This window comes from Ambystoma mexicanum, chromosome 3q (assembly GCF_040938575.1).
Source record: "Ambystoma mexicanum isolate Mex_15411 chromosome 3q, UKY_AmexF1_1, whole genome shotgun sequence".
Taxonomy (NCBI): Eukaryota; Metazoa; Chordata; class Amphibia; order Caudata; family Ambystomatidae; genus Ambystoma; species Ambystoma mexicanum.
The window spans coordinates 455286691-455308492 of NC_090926.1; the positions used below are offsets into that span (position 1 = coordinate 455286691).

A 21802-nucleotide genomic window follows, 5' to 3' on the forward strand; every position below is an offset into this window, starting at 1 on the left:
TTCCTCAGCATTTGCTCTACAGGACCCAAGAGCAGACACTGATAAATGCCTCCACAACTCATGAGTATGTGGAGAATTTAAGGAAACACCTTCAACATGCTTTTGCTTATGCTCAGCGGAATCTAGAAAGATCGGCTGATAGCATGAAGACCCATTATGACCTGAAAACTTCCAGGAAGGAATATCAGGTGGGAGACCGGGTCTATCTATACAACTTCCAAAGGAACCAGGCCAAGCAGCGCAAATTTTTGCCTACATGGAAGGGACCCTTTGAGATCATCGACAAGATCTCCCCTGTGGCCTACAAAATCCACATCCCCAAAGGTCCTTTGGCAGTGGGGGAAGACAAGTGGGTCCACATAAACCAGTTGAAATGTTGCCATCCATACACACACTGCAACAACTGGAGGAATCCTCTGGAATCCTAGCGGGTACTGTCTCAGACTAATTCAGTTCCAACCATAAAACATACCACATCTAGTCTCTAAAATATTGTGATTTGCATGAAACTGTCTCTTAGTTATACTGTTTTTTTTTTCAAAATAAGAATGTAATGTTTCGTTATGATGAAATGCATATGCTGCCCCACTATCTCAACAGTGGTGAAAAAACGTCTATGAGTAGGTATTGCCGCTTTTGCTTTATCATCCTAGGAGAGATGAAACCATGGAGAATGACCAAGGAGGATGACCCAGGGACCGGGAACGAAGATCCAATGGGCCCGGGGTACCGCCCAATATTCCCATCAGGACCGGCGAGGATGACCGATCGATCCACCGGATGAAGGAAGAGATGCTGAACTGGCCATCTACCGGAAGAAGATGAGAACTACATCCCAGATCTTGCGGATCCCACCAGTGAAGGATCAGATGGCCACCGCAAGAAGGGGGGCTTGTGGGATGTTTTTATCCATGCATCCAAGCCCTACCACAAAAACTGTGCATTACTGGCATTGAAAACATCATGATGGCCAGAGCTCCCCAGAAAATGCACAGGAAAATCCCATTTTGCCTATGTTGTGAGCACAGAGGGGCAATGCTGATTGCCAAAAGCAAACCCATAACTGTTGGGAATTCATTTTTCTTGAATGTCAAATATGGCAAAATCATGGGCACAGAATTACTTTACTGCAGAAACACACCAATGCCATGTCCTGAACATGGACAATATACTCCATGTAATATCACTTGCTGAAATGAATCAATCTAAAAAAAATCCCAAGGATGGATGCAGTAACCACAAAATCCTGAGGGTGGCGCTAGCGGTCTAAACTCTGACGGGAGAGCTGTCTTGCAAAACTGTCTAGTGCAAAGAAAGGGGGCTTATTTAATTAAAAGTTCAAAGGGGTTGCCTGTCCTGAGAACTCTTGACACTTCAGAACTCAACACAAGAAGCCAGGAAATCACAGGGTTCTGTTAATTAAATGCAAAGTGGCTCCCTGGCCTCCTGATCTCAGCTTCCCAGAGACCACACAATGGCCCCTTTCCTCTGAAAGGAATATGTTGATTTTGACTGTTTCCTGTCAACAAAGCCCTGCCTGCCAGAAGACACATGTGACTGACCCACCCAAGTCTTGGAGGCGGACTCCAACACTCTGAGAACTGAATTGAAAGCAAAATATATATTTTACAGAAACACTGATAACTCTTTGTAATCAAATGACAGGAATGTATAACTTTGAGAGCCTTCATTTAAAAAATGTACCTTCGATTCAAGCCCAAACTCGAAATTGTGGGATATTTTGGGACAAAACCCCGCTAATTATTAATATTACAGACACTGTGTTTCAGCTAGACAAATGAAAATTCATTGGTATAAGTATGGACAGGCTGTGTACATTTGTATGAAGTTGGAAGAAAATCCGATATTAGGAACCAACCTAAAACGCGCAAAATGTTGTCATTTCTGGATGCAAGCTCCTAGAAACACCAGAGTCAGAACAGGGGCTAACATCAGTAATGCCTCATGTGTGTAGGTCATTTTAAACCACTGCATACTTGTGCAAATATGTATTTTGTTCAAATCTAGATTTGTGTGCAAGTTGACAGGAGGAGTGGACTTTCTGCAGGCTGTAAAATGACATCATGCTGACACACACTTCAGTTTCCCAATCAAGTGAGAAATGGAAATTTGACCAATTAGAAGCTGAGAGAGAGGCTGGCTCAGTGATGCTAGCACACACCCACATTCTAAACAGATAAAAGCAGATAGTGCAAGCCAAATAGGGATTCAATTTCCACTTGCAGCTGGAAGCTCTGCCAAAATTCCATACCTTACCTCCATCAACCTTCAGAGAGCCAACACTTAGACTCCAAGATAAACAGAGACTACAGAACCTTAACCAAAAAGGCCACTGCCAGCAAGAGTATTTGTCAGCAGGCCCCAAAATCTTTTTGCAACTGAACTCTTCAGACAGCCGGGCGAGCCGTCTGAATTTTGCCAAGAACTTTTGCAAGAACCCGGTGACAGAAATATCCAAAGAGAAGGCAGGACCCGACCCAGAGAACCGGTGCCTAGCAGAACCCGGGACAGGAGTGCAGTGCTGACCCAGAAAGACTGTCCGTGGCCAGAAAACCGGTGTCCAGGACAGAGAGCAGTTCCAGAGACCAGACGCTGTGTGCCGAGACCGTCCGTGGCGCGACCCAGATCTTCTAAAATATTTTGTGAGTAATTAGATCAGATTGTGCGAAACCAAATCTCTTAGTTTTAAAATAAATCTAATCCAAGCTATTTTAATCTAAGTAGAACTGTCCTGTGCAAGCTGCACCCCTGTCATTTGTTAATTCTGCAGCTGCACAACTGACACATGTCATTTTCAAAGCTTCACTTGTCAAATTGAGTAACTTTTAAAGTTGCAAATTCGAAAAACAACCTTCACAAAATCGCTCATATCTCCGCGACCGTTTGTCCTAGAGACTTGCAAAAAGATAGCTGCTTTTGCTTTCCTCTGAGAAAAATCGTTTGCCTCATAAAAACTATCCCTGAATCATTGCTAGGGTGAGCCTGAGCTAATATTAACTAGATACCACTCACCTGAACTCCTAAAAGGAATTAAAAGCCTTTTTCAGCCTACTTTTCTCTTCCTTGCATACCATATTAAAACATTTGGGCCTGTGTTTTGTTTTCAAAACTCCTATCTGTTTTCTTTAAGAGTGCTGGGGGGGAACTGAACTGAATTACATTGTGATTGTATACCTGAACTGTGTGCTTTTCCTCCCATTTCCTTACATTGCATAAAGGGGGGGGGGATTGGATTGCCAGAGAAAAGGGGTTACATTGTTTTGTTGAAACCATATTGAGTATTTTCTGTACTGCATTTCCATTGAATCTTGCACCCATCTGAGCTTACATAAAGCATTCATTACCACCTTGTTCTTCAGTTCCTACTCCTAAGTTTGCTACCTTATCTGTTATACTATTCCTGAGTAACCAAATCAGTTTACTATTAGAACATTATTCATTGTTCACTACTGCTCATATTTTTAAGTGTGATATTAATTATTAATTCCTATAAAAGTGTGATAGATATATATTGCTTTACTTCTCAAATAAACCTTTTAACTTGCAAAACAGAACTACTTCTTGGCTCAGTGGGGTCAGGGGGATTCCGAGAGAGGGGTGTTATATGAGGGTTGTCATCCAGAGTATGAACCTGGACATCAAGATATATCAATAAGGGTTTTTCATTCAGCATCCCTGACCAGGCATTGACTTGGCTGCAGTGCTGGATTAAATATTCTTTACAGTATCCTGCGTGGGATCTTTCCCTCTTACTCTCCACCTGCTGGATTGCAGTGACATTAGCAGTAGTCGTGTCCCGCCTTTAATGATGTAATGGGATCTGGACTGGCCTACCTACCAAATCACTGCTAAAATTCCCACATGCAAGGAACCAGGCATTCCAGCTCATTTTTTCCCACTGGTGCTCAGACCACAACTCTCGAGCCATTAAGACTCTGACAATGGCATATGGCCATGCAACTGACTGAATTGTACCTCAGTAACTCCCCATAGTCTTCTAGTATTGAACGTCAACCAGACAACTAAGAGCAGGTATACAAATCCTCTTTACCAGCAGCCAACCACAGAAGACATGAGCCTTGATGCCCCTGGGCCTAGCGTGCTTCATAAATAAATAAATGCTTGGGGGGAAGATCCTAGACTACCAAGGCTTTTAACTCTAGATCTATAAAGATCTCTCTTTCTCTTCTGACTTAACCAGATTACTTGAAGGCACGGATGTTTTATGTGCTCCAAATGTCGGAAAACTCGAGGTTCCCTAGGTTCTAGCTGAACATTCCTTCCGCCTCTCTTCACTGGCGACACTTGGAAGAAGTTGTTCACACTAAGCATGCCTGTACAGTGTAAGTCTGCAAAGCACAGCTGTACCCGATGTGTTTATGAACCTGTGCCGCTGAGCAGAGAGGGCATGGTGACTGCACATGACTTTTACATTGCTCCCTTTACCAATGTCCATTTTATTTCAAACTCTCTTAGCCTGGCACCCTTTGATGGCAGATGCATGAATACACATTTTTATATTTCTGCCATTTAATAATTGAAATGATTGGAGCGTTTAAGGCAACACAATAGTAACAAGTAAATCTAGACCAATATGAAGTAAAGATCCTGGCTCGGACAAAATGCTGAGAAGAAATAGAAAGAAAATAAAGGGATGTTAGGCTGAAAGAAAAAGTATTACAAAATATAAGAAATAATTGAAAACATTTTTCAAAATTTTAAAACAGTTTTATAATAAATTGTTGTTAGCATTTTGATGAGAATATTAGAGAGAGAAGTTTTACGGCAACAGTAATAAGGAGAAAATTCGAATTCTGGAGCTAAAATAAGGTAAGTTATACATGAAGAATATTGGGTAACAGGTAAAGTAAATAAGGACAAGCTGAAGGAAACTCCAGCAGTCATTTACCAGAGAATTATGCCCCTTACTTTGGGACTGGGCACAAAGAGGAACCTACCCACCATGTCAAAAGCCTTATTCGAGGCCAGACTTTGAGACAAGTGAGAGCCTGCGGGCCGGGGACCACCACCCGCTGAGTACATCCAAGCGGAGGGTATGTTGGATCCTCCACCCCACCGAATTCCATCCCTAGCCTTGTGAGATTTTCCCTACCATCCTGTGCCCAGGAATTCATATAAGTAAATCATATCACTAGGTTCAAGGCAAGAATACCAACACAGGTCTTGCAGCTCAGATGGCCACCTCTCAAAGTACCTGCAGTTTGTCCAAATAGGGGCTTGGTTCATGGAAAGACAGCAACTCAAAAGTGCAGCTCACGACATGGTGTGGACACCTTGCCCCTTCTGCTTGTTCCCACATGAAACTATTAGGGTTTTACGGTGACGTGCCAGAACAGAAAACGGGAGACTCTAGACCTTCGATGCAACATTCACAGTCACCACATTGGAAGGGAATGAAAGATGGTGGCTGGATGTTTTATCACACTGGCTAACAGAGCTGCTGCATGTGCTGCTGAGTGAGAACACCTATAAAATATTCAGTTCACATGAGCACCGACCAATCATCGCTCACGCTCACACCTGAAGTCCCTTGTGCAGTCGATGAACTCAAGCCTGTTGGGGTGCAGTGATGGAAGAGTAATGGGGAGGATAACTAGTGTGGAAGTCATCAGTGCACAGACTGAGGAGGGATTCTGGGCATGGTAGTCCAGCGAAGAAGTAAGGCGAAACAGCGAACTGGAGGTAGAGGTGGGGGAGTGTAGAGTACAGGTGGGAGAAAGAGGATTATAGGCGGAGAGAAGAGATGGGATAGAAAGGAACAGAAGTATGAGAAAGAGTAGGAGAGGTGTGGAGAAGAGGGAAGGTGGGAGAGAGAAGATAAAAGAGGAACGGGTGGGAATGGGAAGAATAGGGGAGGTGAACGATAAACAAACAGATGTGTAGAAGGAGGAACTCAAGGTAGATAGTGGAAGAAAGATAAGTAAAAGAAGAAGCAGAGGCGATAGAAAAGGGTGTTGTTAAGGAAAAGGCACACACTGTGCTGCTGAATAGCGAAGAAGCTAGAAAATCGCAACCAGGGAACAAAGAGCGAAAACCAAGGCTAAGATAGAGAAAAAGAATGGAATGAAGGGACGAGAAGAGGAAGGAAGGTGTAAGGAGAGGTGGGGGGAATAAATGGTGTGAAGAGGAGAGTTGAGGAAAAAGAAGAACCCCCCTCCCCCCCAGAATCTCAACCCGGCACCAACTAGTACAGTTATGGAGAGGGACCAGGCTGCAGCTGAAAGCCTGGAAAAAGCAGCTGGGCTAGGGTCACATTACAGAGAGTGAGGGGGATATTTTTGTGGTTTTTTTTAAATATGTGTGTCAAAAAACATTGAAAGAGTCTGACCCACTGTCACGACGACCCAAATCAGTAGAGCTGTTGGTGCACAAGCCCGGAAGGGTGGATTTATCAGCCTGACCTGTCCAGCCCAAGAAAGACTCTACCAGATGTCAAAAAAGACGTGCAGGGCACTTAAAACCCTAGACATGCTGAGTAACTCTTACATCACATTACCACTCTTACAAAGGCTTTGCCTTTTCTTTTTTCTAACTATGAAGTACGAACACCTGCAGTCAGCCTTTTAACTGTGCAGCCTTCAGCTAAACATGTTGCATGATGTTTCTGTACTCAGAAACAGAAGGAGGGCTTGAGTGCCCGGCTCTCCTTTTGTTTCTGCGTAAAGAATCATGCAGCATGAAACCGTTTAATCACACGGTTAAAGGTCTTCATGCTACGTGATGACTACTGAGAAACAAAAGGAGAGCCGGGCACTCCAGCTTTCTTCCTTTTTCATGAGTACAGAGTCATCATGCATCATGAAGCCCTTTCACTCAAGGAGCCACCTGCTTAAATGGTTGCCTGCGCGGTCTGCAGGCAACCCTTCAACCATGCAGCTCCTTGAATGAAAGGGCTGCCTGCTGCATGATGGGCTGCGGCACACTGTTGTCACAACTTTGATGCGCCCAGTCCCTCCTTTTGGTGCACTAAAGGTAATAATGTCAGTGCACCTCATCCTACCTTGTTTTAACCAGCCCCCCCACCTTAGGCGATGAGGGACTCTTGTTAGGGGTCGTGGCTTAAGTACACTAGGCCATGCGTCCTAACGGGAGCCCGCATCGATTGAGCAACCCACTTAAAGAACTGCAAATAACTAATTTGACACACACCATGAAAGACGCTGATTAAGCTTCAAGTTAAGGACATAAATACAGCAATGCTATGTCCGATAGAAGAAACACTTGCCACTAAAACACATTTTGGAAACGTATGAAGTCTGCATGAAGGGATGCCTACGTTCTTTACCAAATGAATTAAGGGGAGTGATATACATTGGCAAGTGAGTTGTGGCCACCTGCACTTTAGTATTCTAACAGGTAATACACACCCCAATTACCTACTTGAAGGATTTTATGGGGAACAAATAAACACCACGTATATATTCCCACTATTGAAGCAAAGACAAAACAAAACGTATATTGCTCTCCAAACAAAAGAAAACATTTCTCACCTTATCCAAAATGTTGATGCCTGTAATTCCTCCCAGAGACTCATTGCCAATCCCGGAATCATTGCCAGAAAGAAGAATGTCTGTGCAGACCTCTTGATTGGATTTGAGAAAAGTGAACTCATTCTGCTCAGAATCCAGGGCCACGGCGACCTCATAAGTGTAAGGCAGAGGCAGAGTCCCATTTTGGTAATTGGATGCGAGTCTTGGATCGAGGTGAGGGTAAAGAGTGGGGAAGATGGACTCAAACATCCTGGGTTGGTTGGGTTTCCTGCATTTGAAAATCACCACAAGCATCAGGGTTAAAATGAATAAAAAAGAAATCAAGGCCAAAGCTACCACTAGGTAGACCTCGATGTCAGATTGATCGTCTGTGACACTGGGCTTGCTGCTTAGCTCAGGGAGCGCCTCCTGCATGCTGTCTGCTAACAACATGTCCAGAGAAACCGTTGCTGAAAGAGGAGGCTGTCCGTTGTCCTTCACCAAGATAACCACTTCCTGCTTCATGACATCTTTCTCCAAGATGATCCTTGATGTCCTAATTTCTCCAGTGTACAGCCCAATTTTGAACAGTGACGGTTCTGGTGTTTTGAGCAGGTGGTAGGACAGCCAAGCATTATGTCCTGTATCTGCATCCACAGCTACTACTTTTGTTATCAAGTAACCTTTATCAGAGGAAGCAGGGACCATCTCAAACAATGCAGAACCATCTGCTCCAAGCGCTGGGTAGAGGATTTCTGGAGGGTTATCATTCTGATCCACTATAAATACCTTCACAGTGACATTACTGCTGAGAGGAGGAGAGCCAGAGTCCTGAGCCTTCACCTGGAACTCAAACTCCCTGAGCTGCTCATAGTCATAGGAGCGCTGGGCGTAGATGACACCCGTCTGGGAGTTAATGGAGATGTAGGAGGACAGAGGGACTTTGTAATTATTTAGGATGGAATAAGTGATTCGAGCGTTTTTATCTACATCGTAATCAGATGCGGTTACCTTGGAAATGGAAACACCAGGTGGATTGCTCTCTGGGACATAGATCTGATAGGAAGATTTGTCAAAAACTGGAGAGTTGTCATTTATATCAGACAGTTGCACTCGGATGGTTCTGCTTGTGGCTAGTGGAGCAGAGCCCTTGTCTGTGGCTGTGACTGTGATATTGTACTCTGAGGCAGTTTCCCTGTCCAGGGTGTTGGCAGTCACAAGCTTGTAATACTTCCCGGATGATGATACTAATTTAAATGGCAGATGCTCTTGAATGTTACAGACAACGTCACCATTAACTCCCGAATCTTTGTCATCAACATTGATAAGTGCGACCACAGCATCCAGTGGCGAGTCCTCTGAGATTTGAGAAGAAAACAAAGTTAATGTTATGTCTGGGGAATTGTCATTTTCATCAATAACCTCTAAAATTACCATAGTGTCAGCAACATGCCCCCCGCCATCCTTGGCTTCCACTGCTATGGTGTATGAATTGGTCTTTTCAAAATCGAGGGGGCCCTTAACTTTAATTTTTCCACTGTCTGCATCCAGACTGAAGACACTGTGAACATTACCCTTCAAGCCACCGAATGAGTAGGTGACCCTTGCATTGGAGCCTTCGTCGCTGTCTGTGGCCGTCACCTGCAGCACCAGTGAGTTATTTGCAGCTCCTTCACTGATGGCGGCTCTGTAGGTCTCTTGGGTGAACACTGGGAAGTTGTCATTGGCATCAAGCACCTTAATATTAATGTCCACGTTGCTGGATCTCACCGGATCGCCCCCATCGTAGGCAGTCAGAATCAGGTGATGGTGGCTTTCTTTTTCACGGTCTAATGCACTCTCCAGTACCAATTCTGCGTATTTGTTTCCATTGTTGCGAACGTTCTCATTAAGAATAAAATGCGGGTTGGGGCTCAGCGTGTAGCCCTGCAGGGCATTGATGCCAATATCCGGGTCTCGGGCATTCCCAAGAGAAATCCGGGCTCCTGGCAACGTCGTTTCTATAATTTCTAAATCAATTGCATCTTTTAAAAATCTGGGGGGGTTGTCATTGATATCCTGGATAAGGACTTCCACTGGAAATATATTTACTGGATTTTCAACAATAACCTCGAATTTGAGTGCACAGCTGGGGGCCTCCCCACACAGCTCCTCTCTGTCTATTCTGTCACTCACGTGCAGGGTTCCGGTGTCGGCATTTAGTGTAAAATATTGATTCTCAGCAGCAGAAACAAGTCGCAGTTTCCTGTCAGACAAATGCCCCGAGTTTATCCCCAAATCCTTGACAATGTTTCCCACAGTTGACCCTCTGCCCATTTCCTCGGCAATTGAATGCGTTATCTGTCCAGGAATAGTCTCAAAGAAACAGGATATTAACAAAGAAAGCAGTACTTGCCGCGTGCCGCCCACTCCGGTTCTTCGGGGGCAAGCTCCCATCTCAGGCATAATCAGTGCTGCGCTTTCAGTGCTGTCTTTCAAAACCAACGATCGCTGAAAAAGACGCAGGAGGGTTTCTGCTGGAAATGTAGCTCGCACAACACAACCCAAACTGTTGCTGCTTTCCCTTTCCACTGAGTAATGGGTTCTGGAGGTTCCAGTGGAGCAACATTTGGGACTCGGGCAAGACTGTAGACAACAGCGACACCTTGTGGCACTTCCACCAAATTGCTGGGAGCTCAACCAATTTTCATAAATCCTAAGAAACTGCGTAAGAAAACTAGGGTGTTCTCATGGAAGTGTATAACCTTTCCAACATATTTCGATTTCCAAACTCTACCCAACAAACCGCTATATTAATACGCTCCACTCACAACTCTGTGTTTTATGCACGTGCATAAGGATGATGAAGATGCACACAGAATTAATAAATCAAAAAAATACTTTTAAAAGGGAGCAATGGTTTCAAGAAGGGCTAACATGGGAGTTTATGAAGTAGTAAATGCACCGCACCTCGGAATAAAGCGAGACATGTCTCTAGCTGGCTAACTATCGAAGCAATGCAGGGCACACGGCACACACGAGCTCTCTGGGGGATCCTGCATGTGTACATCAGACGCACGTAGTGCACACCTGTGCATCTCACCAGGTCAACTCTAGAGAAAACGGACGAGTGTTTAAACGAAAATACTATTGACGTGTAAAATGTAATCAGTGGTTTTACAGACGGGGTGTAGATTGACTGGTGCAAACTCATTGGTGGTTCATGCAAAGTGTTGCTTTTAAGTGTTTACACACGGGACGGCTCCAGAAAATAAACACTATCTTGTAAAAGCAAAGACATGTAGCAACCTTTTCATATTGTACTTCGGTAAAAGAGAGCATTGTGATGGATCGTGACCCTGATAATCTGATTCGTGCTTGATCAAGAGTTTAATCATTTCAATATTTTAAATAGCGACTTCGGATAACCCTTCTTTGCCTATCCAAAGACAACATTTACATATTTGTTTAGGAACTGTGGGAAAGATGCGGCCTGAAGGCCTGTCACTGTTACCATTGAGGACATCACGGGCAAGCTAATACTGACGTCATGGAGCATTTCTGGCATACTGTCAGCCATCACTATGGTGACTGTCACTGAGGCAGAGAGAGGAGGCTGGCCATTGTCCCTCACCAACACCACCAGATAGCGTTTAATGGCGTATTTCTCCATAATAGGGCGGCCAGTCCTGATTTCCCCAGTATGGAGACCTACAGTAAACAGGCCCTGGTCTGTGGCCCTCAGCAGCTGGTAGGAGAGCCAGGCATTCTGCCCAGAGTCCCCATCAACAGCCACCACCTTAGTGATCAGATACCCCGGCTCAGAGGAGCGAGGCGCCATCTCCACCCCAGAGGAGCCATCCGTGGGGGCTGAGGTGTATAATATTTCAGGAGTGTTGTCATTCTGATCCAGTATAAAGAATGTCACAGTGACATTACTCGCCAGAGCTGGGGAGCCGCCATCTTGGGCCTTCACTTGGATCTGAAAGTCTCTGAACTTTTCAAAGTCGAAGGACTGAAGTGCATAGATGACGCCAGATTCAGAATTAATGGATATGTAGGAAGACAACAGCACATCCCCAATGTGTCGATCAACGATGGAGTAACTGATCCTGGCATTCTTGTCCCAATCCAAATCTGTTGCCTTGGCAGTGAAAATGGAAGTGCTGTGAAGTATATTTTCCATGATGTAGGTGCTGTAGGATAGTTGGTCAAATACTGGCAGACTGTCATTTTCATCTGTAATCTGAAGGTTGATGGTTTTGGTTTGGTTTTAGAAAGTGGGGGTATTCCACTGTCTGTGGCTGTAATTGTTATGTTATATTGTGGCACCTGCTCTCTGTCCAAAACTCCATCAGTTACTAAACTGTAGTAACTCCCCACTGACTGCTTTAACTGAAAGGGGAGGTGAAGAGGGAGGGAACAGGTTACCTTAACAGGCACGCCTGAGTCCCTGTCAAATACCTCCAGGAGAGCGATGATTGTTTCTGGAGGGCTGTAGCAGCGAGGTCATCAAGATCCCTGGGGCGTTCGTTTATATTAATCACCTCGATTGACATTTTACAGTTTGATGACATTCTCCTAGCATCACTGGCATGGATTTCAAATTCATAAAATTTAAATTCTTCAAAATCCAGGTATCCAGTAACAATATTTCTCCAGTCTTGGGATCCAGTCTGAATTTGTGTAGTGCTCTTTCCTTAATGTTACTAAATGAGTAGGTTATTTCTGAATTTGATCCATGGTCAATGTCAGTGGCTTTGATGGTGCCCACGACAGTGCCTGCAGGCATGTTTTCCTTTACGCCGATCATATGGACAGGCTTGTCAAACACATGGGTGTTGTCATTAGCATCAAGGACAGTACCACTTCTCTGCACTGTGCCTGACCTGACCGGGTCCCCCCCATCATTGGCTGTGAGGGTTAAGCTGTGCACTTCCTGCTCCTCCCGGTCCAGGGATTTCTCCAGCACCAGCTCTGCAGATTTTGTGCCATCGGTTCTATTCTTCACATCCAGGGTGAAGTTTTTATTTGCACTGAGCTGTTAGCTCTGCAGAGAATTCACCCCCACATCTGCATCTTGAGCATCTGGCAGCAGAAAGCGAGTTCAAGGGGATGTGCTTTCAATTCCTTGCAACACCTTTTCAACAACAAAAAATGTGGGGGAATTGTCATTTATATCTTGAATTTCTACATCCACTGCATACATTTGGAGGCGGTTCTCAGAAAAAATCTCTATATTTAAAAGACACTGAACGACGTGCCCGCAAATCTCGTCTCTGTCAATCCGTTCATTGGTGTATAAGCGCCCGGTGTTTGCATTGAGAGCAAAATGCTGCTTCCTACCTCTGGACACGATGCGGGCTCCCCCTTCTGATAACTCCTGGGGGTCCATCCCCAGATCCAGAGCCACGTTTCCCACAAAAGAGTCTTTCTTCATTTCCTCGGGAATGGAATAACGTAGCTGCCCAGAAGCGGCTCCCCAGACTGCCAGCATTGCAGCGACGAGCAGCAGAGGAGCCCGGGGGTCGCAGCCTCTCGGTGTCGTAGACATTACGGTACAGGAGCTCCTCAGAATATCACTCACTGTTTTTCTGTGCTTCCATCGACTGTATGCTCAGAAAGCCTTGGACCTTTCGTTTGGTGTTAATAGCACGTGGTCTGTTCTACAGAGCTCTTTATTACTCCCTTTATTTGGTGAACAGCGATGCCCAGTGTTCAAAACAAGGACAGCAGCTCAAAACAACCAGAAATGTGTTGTACAGATAAACGCAACGTTTTCTGTGCATGCATTTATATATATTCATGATCTAAAATATTCAAAAATATATTATGATTTCTTCTTTCTATATTGGTCGCAAATAAAGTTTCAACAAAAGCTGTGAGTTTCAATTTCAAAATGTTACTTTGTTTGTGACTATCTCTGTAACACGCACAGCACTGATTTACTGCCGCAATTATAAAAACAAGAAAGTTTAACAAAGAGGATCTCCTTAAAATATACTAGAAGTACTGAATGGTAAGTGCCCCTCCATTACTACAAAACGGTAGTGTGAGCCCGAGAAAGGTAAACTTAAGAACATGCCGGCGGGATTCAAACCCATTCCCTGGTTAACACATGTTCCCTTTACCGCTTTATGACAAAATCAAGTGATACAATTATTCCTTTTGCCTCAAAGGGTTTAGCAATGCAAAACCCGTGAGGCCATGTGGGTCCTTCATAGAACGCCCTGTGCCACTTTGCTATCGCCTTGTGATTGAGGAAGTTTATAGCCTTACAGCCTGCGCTTGCATGCTCTACTGGCGGTTAATGGCCTCGCGGTGAGAGCCATTAATAATTCGATTATCAACAAAGTGAGAGCGTCTGGGTGTTACATCCACCTTACAATCAATGATGAGGGTTTGGCTAACACTGTAAATTCAGAGATAAGTATATTCAGTCATGACAAGGCCAGGAAGCCAGAGGGATCATTAAACCTGCACACCATATGTAAAGAGGGGACCTAGGTTCAGTGGTGTAAGCTGTGGTGCATGTGCAGGAGTGGCGCACCAAGGGGGGGGGGGTGGCAAAGGAGATGTGAGGAGGAAGCAGAGGCAGCCTTGATGAGGGAAGCCATGCACACCACACCAGAGAGACGCGTAGCCGGTTAGAGGCATGGAGCGTGGAGTGTAGCTAATCAGAAGCCACAGAATGGCGACCCATAGAACTGGTTAATGCTCACATACAGAGCCATCTGATTAGCTCTCTGCTCTTCCCAGATGCTAGTATCTATTCTTTATATTGTAACGTAAGTCATATACCTCCAGTCAACTTTAAAATAAGCGACTTTTCAGGCTTGTCAGGAATAGGAATGATTATGGTGTTCATCTGAGAAATCTGATTACCTTCGATTTTGTAGGGTATGTTTTTAAACATCAATCATTTATTTTTCAGTGGACTCACACCAAAGTGATATGAATAAATAAAACGAGATGATTGTCAAATTAGTTTAAGCATGCACAGCTCAGAAAAGACATCTTGTTTAAAACAGCGCATCATGTCTGTTGATGCACCTCAAAGTGAAACTCTCCTCATGTCTTGCCAGTGCCCTCATAATTACCAGAGTTGCACAAGGGATGACAGTCTGTCAGTGATTGACGTGTGTGTTGTAGACAAACAATAATCAAAAGGCTGGCTACTAGAGAGAGTGTAGTCAATTACTATTCTCTATCAATGTAATGCCAATTAAAAGAACCAACTCCTTATATCTTTAATGAACACTGAATAGGGACCGAGCTTCCAGCAACACTACACGTATTCCTTCTCCTTCAGGGGCCCGATCTTAATCTCTTGGCTTTACATTTCCAATCACATGGAGTATCGCATCACCAGTTGATCCCCTCCCTGTTTCACAGAGAGTATCCCCTGTGCAGTGCCGCTTAGCAGTATTGGCCAATGAGCAGGCATTGCCAGATCATTTCTCCATCCCTCTGGCACCAGAGCCGCATGTGACATTACAAACATGATTTTCGATTGAGAAAACCCTTTCTATTCCCAATGAATAAACACAACCAGAAATATAAGAAAACCCACATGTTGAGTTCAAGATTCTTCCTTCTCACAGAGCACCCAGAAGCAGCAGCTGTGGTTTGAACAGGAAGGGATGATATCTTGGGGGTAATTACAGGGTTTACAGCCAATACACCAGAATAAACATCTGGCTACATATATCACCCAGGGTTTCAAGGATCAGACAATATGCTCCAATCTTGAAAACGAGATGGATATCTGTCCACCATCAAATGGTGCACAAGCGGTTGGACACTGGTGGGGGCGTGGCCAGCAGCCATGCGATAAGGAAGATGCTACCATGAGCTCCCGCGTGATCTGCCAAAGATAAGCTCTCCACCCGTTCACTCGCTCGAATAAAAGAAGTATTGGGCAAAGGAATCGCACAGGAGCTGCCAGAGAAAGTTTCGTGGCTCAAGAGGTCCTAGATGAGGGGGAAGAGCCGTATGTCTCTGAGGTGCGGAAAATCCGGCATGGCGCCCTCGGCCTGTGGGACAGAAAAGACTGATGTCGGAGGCAGGAATCACTTGACGGGCGACCACTGCACTTGGGAGGCTGCCCGCCCACTCACAATAGAAGCAAAGAGGGACGAGCTCTTGCGGACGATCGCCACGAAGAACCCACAGCCGACTAAGTGAAGCCATGCAGGCAAGACAGAGTGTGGCCCCACCGAGACCCGAACCATGCACCTCCCTGAGAGAGAAGGCAAAGGCAGCAAGAGCGGTGAAGGAAGCGAGAGACCGCGGGGTGCCTGAACCCCCAGAGGGTGCAAAACACAGAGCGGATTGCTGAGGGCTGAAGACCAAGCCTCCTGAGACGGCAGGCCAGTGGGAAAATGCTCTTCGTCTGGGGGTAGGGAGAATTAGGTGAGAAGGATTGGCGGGAGCCCCCCAGGTGCTGGGAAGACCAGAATACAGAGTGCACCAGGGAGGGGACACAAAACAGCAGACTGAAAGTGACTCCCTACCCCATACACACAATTTATTACGTGACCCTGGCCCCATCCACACATTGAAAAGGGTCATGGCCCGTGGACCACGTCCCATGGTGGCTGGTGAGGGGAGTGCCCGGAGGCAGCGCTTAGAGTCTAGCGGGAGGTCCTGTGGTGTGCAACTGGTCCAACCACTGAGGAAGATCGTATAAGCGGTCGGGCATGGGTGCAAGGGAGGGTATTGAAGACTAACAACTATAGGGGTGCAGAGTGTGCTGAGTTCCCATTGACCAGGAGAGAGGGTGACACTAACACCCACATGTAAAGAGCTGAAAGTGCACAGGAGGTACTCACCCCAAGCAAATATAAAAAGCGACAAACCACAGTGGCCAGGGAACCTTGCACGCACACTGAATACAGATGGCAGACAAAAGCAAAAAAGGAAAGGGCAGGCAAACTGTTATGGAAGCTTATGCATAAAAGGAGGACACCAATCCGAATCAGCAGGGAGAACAATCAGGGTTGACCACAACACAGCAGGTGACCATGCAAGAAAAGGGCCCAATTTTGGCAGCTATAGCAGCGCTGAAGACGGCGTTGGAGTACAAAATTGACTCGGTCATTGTAGATTTAGGCCTACTGCGACTGGACGTTAGAGGATTCGCAGACCGCCTGGGCACAGCAGAATAGGAAGTGCAAGATAATACAATGAAAATAGCATACACCCAGACCCAAATGGAAGAACTGAGAGAAAAGGTGAAGACCCTGAAACACTGCACAGAAGATGCGGAAGCGAGAGCCTGCAGGAATAACATAAGGATACTTGGACTCCCCCGGGGAGAAGAAGGGAGAGACCCCACAGAGTACGTCGAAAACATGCTGCTACAAGAATCGGGTCCAGGCACGCTGTCTCGAGGATTTACGGTCGAGAGGGTACACAGATCACTAAGGAAGAGACCCCCATCGGGTGCCCCTCCGAGATTTTTAATAGCCAAAATACTAAACTATAAAGGCAGAGGAAAAAGTCCTTGCCTTTTCTAGAAAAGGGGGAATCATTAAGAGGGGAGCCTCAAAATTGGCAATATTCCCCGATTATACCACCCTGGTCTAACAACAAAGAGCATGGTTTGGCCCAGTCAAGGAGCGGCTGAGAAGGGCGAACTTGCGCTACATTTTAATATACCCTGCTAAACTGAAAATATTGCACAATGAGAGATTGCATTTCTTTGACGACATGGAAGAAGTGCAGGCTTGAATGGACACACAAGGGATACCACAGCTCCCACATAGAAATGGTGATGCATCATAGCAGATTGACTCTGGACACAATTAGATGCAGGCCCCAAGAACTGAAGCACCTGAGGGTGGAGGATATAATGAGGATAATGCGGGTACGTGGAAACAGCAACACTGCAGTAACAGCAGGCGCCGCAAGACGGCTGCCCGGGAAACAGCTGCAAACCCCAGTTGAAACATTTGGACGTCAGTTTTGAGACATGAAGCTGCCGCAAGTGGCCTGATGGAGGAGAGACAGGAGCGAGAGAAGCATCTAGGCCTAAGCAAGAACATTAACACTGGGCAGTGTTTTGGTTTGGCACTGTTTTTGGGAGTTACCAGTGGAATAGGAAAGAGGGAGGGGGAGGAGAGGAGGGTACACAGGGGAAGGTATTGCAGGGGACTCTTTGGTTATTAGACAAGTGGAACTATAAACACAGAGAAACAGACAGAGAATGCAAAGTTGCTGAATGTAAGCGTGAATGGGACCATCAAGGGGAGATGACAAGAGGAGAAATCGGACCATGCCATGATAAACATAAGAGCACACCATGGCCCAGATCAGAGATGGGCATAATTATGCATGTAGTGACACTTTGCGGACTGATGGGGCAGTGGGAGTCAAGAGGCCCGGACATAACCCATTATACCGATATCTGATGGGGTTAATATAATCACCTGGAACGTGAGGGGCCTGAACAATTATGTAAAGAGGCAGCAAATACGTACCTACCTTTTCGTTAAGGGCATCCCAGAAGCAATGCTCCAAGAAACACACCTGACGGCAGAGAGGCAGGCCACACTAGCTAAGAAATGGGTGGGCAAACTATATGGCTCACCCTTCTCGGCGTATGGAAGGGGAGTTCTCATTTGGGTCGCACCAACAGCCCCTTTCCAGCTCCTGGAGTTCAAAAAGTATAATGAGGGGATAATGGGCGTCGTACATGGATGGTGGGAAAATAGGGCGGTTTGCTTTGTAAACACATACGCTCCAAACCATGGCACCATGGTCTTCTTTAGATTGTTATATACAAGGACGTCCATGTACAGGTAGGCAACATGGGTGTGGGGAGGAGACTTTAACTGCACACTAAATCTGGTGCTGCACAGGTCAGACACCAAATACAAAAATCCAGAGCCACCGGCCAAAACCCTCAGAGCACTGTTACGAGATTTAGGACTGATGGACATATGGAGGGGAAGACACAGGGCTGAGCAAGTCTACTCATACTTTTCAGCCCCTCATGGGGTGCATATACAAATAGATTATATGTTCACGGGGGAGGAAACATTGAGGAATTTTGAGCACATACAATACAAGGCTCGGACACTATCAGATCACACCCCACTGACATGGCAGGGCAAGGCCCGGAGGCCCCAGATACCCACATGGCACCTGAGAGCAGAAGCCCTGCAGGAAGAGGCGTTCAATGACTACCTGAGAGATCAAATCGAGGAATACTTTACCATCAACACAAACAGTTTAGCACAAAGGGGTGCGGTTTGTGACGCATTCAAAGAGGTCATGTGAGGGAAAGCTATTGGGAAAAGGGAGGCCTCAGAAAAGAAATACTGAAGGCCCTGGAGGATATAGAAAATGAAATAGAAAAAGAAGAGGGCGCAGAAAAAGAAACATCGGTTGAATCAGGACGACTGATAAAATTAAAACAGGAATACATAGGGGAATGGGAAAAACTGGGACGCCTGGACTTTGCAAAATACACTCAAAGACTACATGCGGAGGGAGACAAGCTGGGGAGACTTCTGGCGTGGCTATGAAGATGTGAGGAACAGGGAGACGGGATCAGCGCCATTACTGACGCACAAGTGAACTTGGTTAGGACTCAGGTAGAGATCAATGAGGTATTCTCAGACTTTTATGAATCCCTGTATACAAATGAGGCAAAAGCAGGTAGGAGTGACGTGAATGAGTCATTGTCCCATATAGACTTGCCGAGACTCAGGAAGGACCAGACAGACGAGCTGGACGCACCACTGATGCTAGAGGAAATAAGTGAAGTTATAAGAGAGCTGCCTAATTTCAAAACTTCAGGACCAGACAGACTCCCAGGAGAGTTCTACAAAACATATATAGACTTACTGGCGCCCCAATTGCAGAGTGTCTTCGCAGAAGCATACGAACTAGTAGTACTACCCAATAGCCTGCGAAAAGCCACCATTACACATATCCTTAAACCAGGCAAAGCACCACAGAGATCTGGATCATATAGGGCACTCTCCATGGTAAACATGGATTGCAAGATCCTGACAGCGGTCCTAGCAAATAGATTAAAGAGGGTAATAGGAGACTTAGTACACACAGACCAAACAGGGTATGTTCCGGGGCGAAACACCACGTGGAACCTGCAAAGGCTACACCATCTAATAGACAGCACTACCCACCTGTCGGGACGAATGCGCAGTCGCATCATTGGATGCAGTCAAAGCGTTTAACTCAGTTTATTGGGACTGGCTGCTAACAGCCCAGGCACATTATGGCATAGATAATATCTTCTTACAATGGGTCAGACTGATCTACATTACTCCCGTAGCTAGGGTGAAGACATGCAGGCAGATCTCCGAAGCATGGGAGGTGCAAAAGGGAATGAGGCAGGGCTGCCCAATGTCACCAATGCTGTATATCCTGGCTATAGAACCACTGGCCATGTTTCTCAGAAAGAAATATGTAGAGGCAGGAAATAGTTTTGGATGGAGTGGCACACCTAATTTTCCTGTACGCGGATCATGCTACTGTAGGTAAACAGGCCAGAGGACAACCTACCACACTTGCTGGATGACATAGTCGAGTTTGCCAGGGTGTCAGAGATCAAGGTGAACTGAGAAAAATCCTGTCTGTTTCCACTCGCAGGGCTTAGAGCCCTTGGAGAGCAAACAATGCCCCTATTAGGCCTCAAATGGCAGACACAGTCCTTTCGCTACCTGGGCATTGTAATATGGCACGACCCAGAGATCTCACATAAGAGCAATACGCAGAAAACTGTGGATGGTGTGGCCAGCTCCATGGAGTTCTGGAGAAGGCTGCCTCTCAGAGTCACAGGGAGAGCGGCTCTCCTGGAGATGGTTGTACTCCCCAGGCTCCTATACTGCTTTACTAACGGCCCGTACAATATATACCGGCACCCTTCTTCCAAAAACTGAAAGAGCAGGTGAGGGAATTCCAGTGGGAGGGAGGCAGAAACAGAATCGCTCTGAGTACTCTGCAGAGGAACTATGCTGAGGGTGGGATGAAGAGGCCCACTTTGAAAGCTACTTCTTGGCGAGGCAGTTGCAACATGTGGTGCGATGGCTGGAGAATGAGACCTCCCTTGAAACCTTACTGCTACAACCACAGTTGAAGCAATATTTTTCAGAAGGAAGTACTGTGGGTAGAGGAGCTTGCCTTGGAGCGACCTTCCCAGCTGCTGCAGCTAGGTAAAGATATATGGCACATATATGGAGACACCTGGGCATTCCAGATCCCGATTTGGTGCACACCCATCTGACAGCAATAATAGGTGAACAACAGGGTGCACTGGTGCAGTACAGAAGACACTGGGAAGATAGAGAAGTGGCCACTATAGGGGACCTGTGAGAGATAGCGAACTGATAAACTTCCAGACCCTGATCGATGAACATGGCATCCACGAAGGTCAGTTCTTATTACACTTAGGCATGATTACAAGAATCAAGAGGAGATGGTCTGGTCCACAAGATGAAGTAGGGTTTAAGGCGATACTAGACACCATGTATGATGTATCTGAAGGGGGACACATGGTCTCCAGACTCTATGAGCTGTTTTTGAAAAAGGTGTGGGAAGCAGAACTCAAGGTGCAGACATGGCCCCCAGAGTATTACCTGCTGGGACTGTTCCCTAGGAGAGGGAGACCAAATGCCCACTATGCCAAAATGAAACCTTTAATCTGCATACTAGCGAAATGCAGGATTGCCATGCCATGGCAACTGGCTGAGAGCCCAAGACTGGAAACCTGGCAGGCAGACTTAAAAAAGATGGGCATTGGCAGAAACAACGGTGTGGCTCAAAGCACTACAGAAGGGAAATCATGAAAAGGGAGAGTGGATTGAAGCATGTAACACTTTCACATGGAATATGTTCCAACCTGAGGTAGATAACCTCGGCTGAATGTATACACTTGAACGGCGAATTGAAGTAAGCATTGGGAGAAGCAAGCGAGAGGGGCCATCATGTCATGTAATGTAAGCAGACACCCATTGAAGATGCTGAAATAGACATGTACCTGTACCGCTGTAATGACATGGCGACACTTGTCTGGTATTTGTTTATTTGTTAGTTAGAGAATAAAAACATTTAAACAAAAAAAGACAGTATGATACTCTAGTCAGTGGCACCTTCTATTCTTGTCAAACAAAACAGAAAAGTAGAAACTACAAAAAGGTTTGACACAAAGAAGCCCCCCCTCCCACCATTGTCCTCAGTGGTTTTATGGCAGCAGCAGCCAACATGCCACTTTCCTATTAATGGGTAATAAAATATCAGCCCCAGATCAGACATGCCTCATTCAAAAAGGGTGACTAATG

General features: G+C 45.8%; 1 protein-coding gene and 1 pseudogene across 9 annotated transcripts in view; both read right to left on the bottom strand.

Moving 5' to 3' along the window:
- Positions 1–21802, bottom strand: part of LOC138582666 (protocadherin gamma-C3-like) — a 1158828-nt gene that overhangs the window by 914670 nt on the left and 222356 nt on the right. The window contains exon 1 of one of the 9 annotated variants that reach the window (XM_069654156.1): positions 7533–10062. The exons of the other annotated variants lie outside the window; for them this stretch is intronic. Within the exon in view, the coding sequence (XP_069510257.1) occupies positions 7533–9956 (2424 nt within the window). The 5' untranslated portion in view covers positions 9957–10062. Of the gene's footprint in view, positions 1–7532; positions 10063–21802 lie in introns of those variants that run through there. 9 annotated transcript variants of the gene reach the window in all.
- Positions 10930–13044, bottom strand: LOC138582479 (protocadherin gamma-A6-like; annotated as a pseudogene).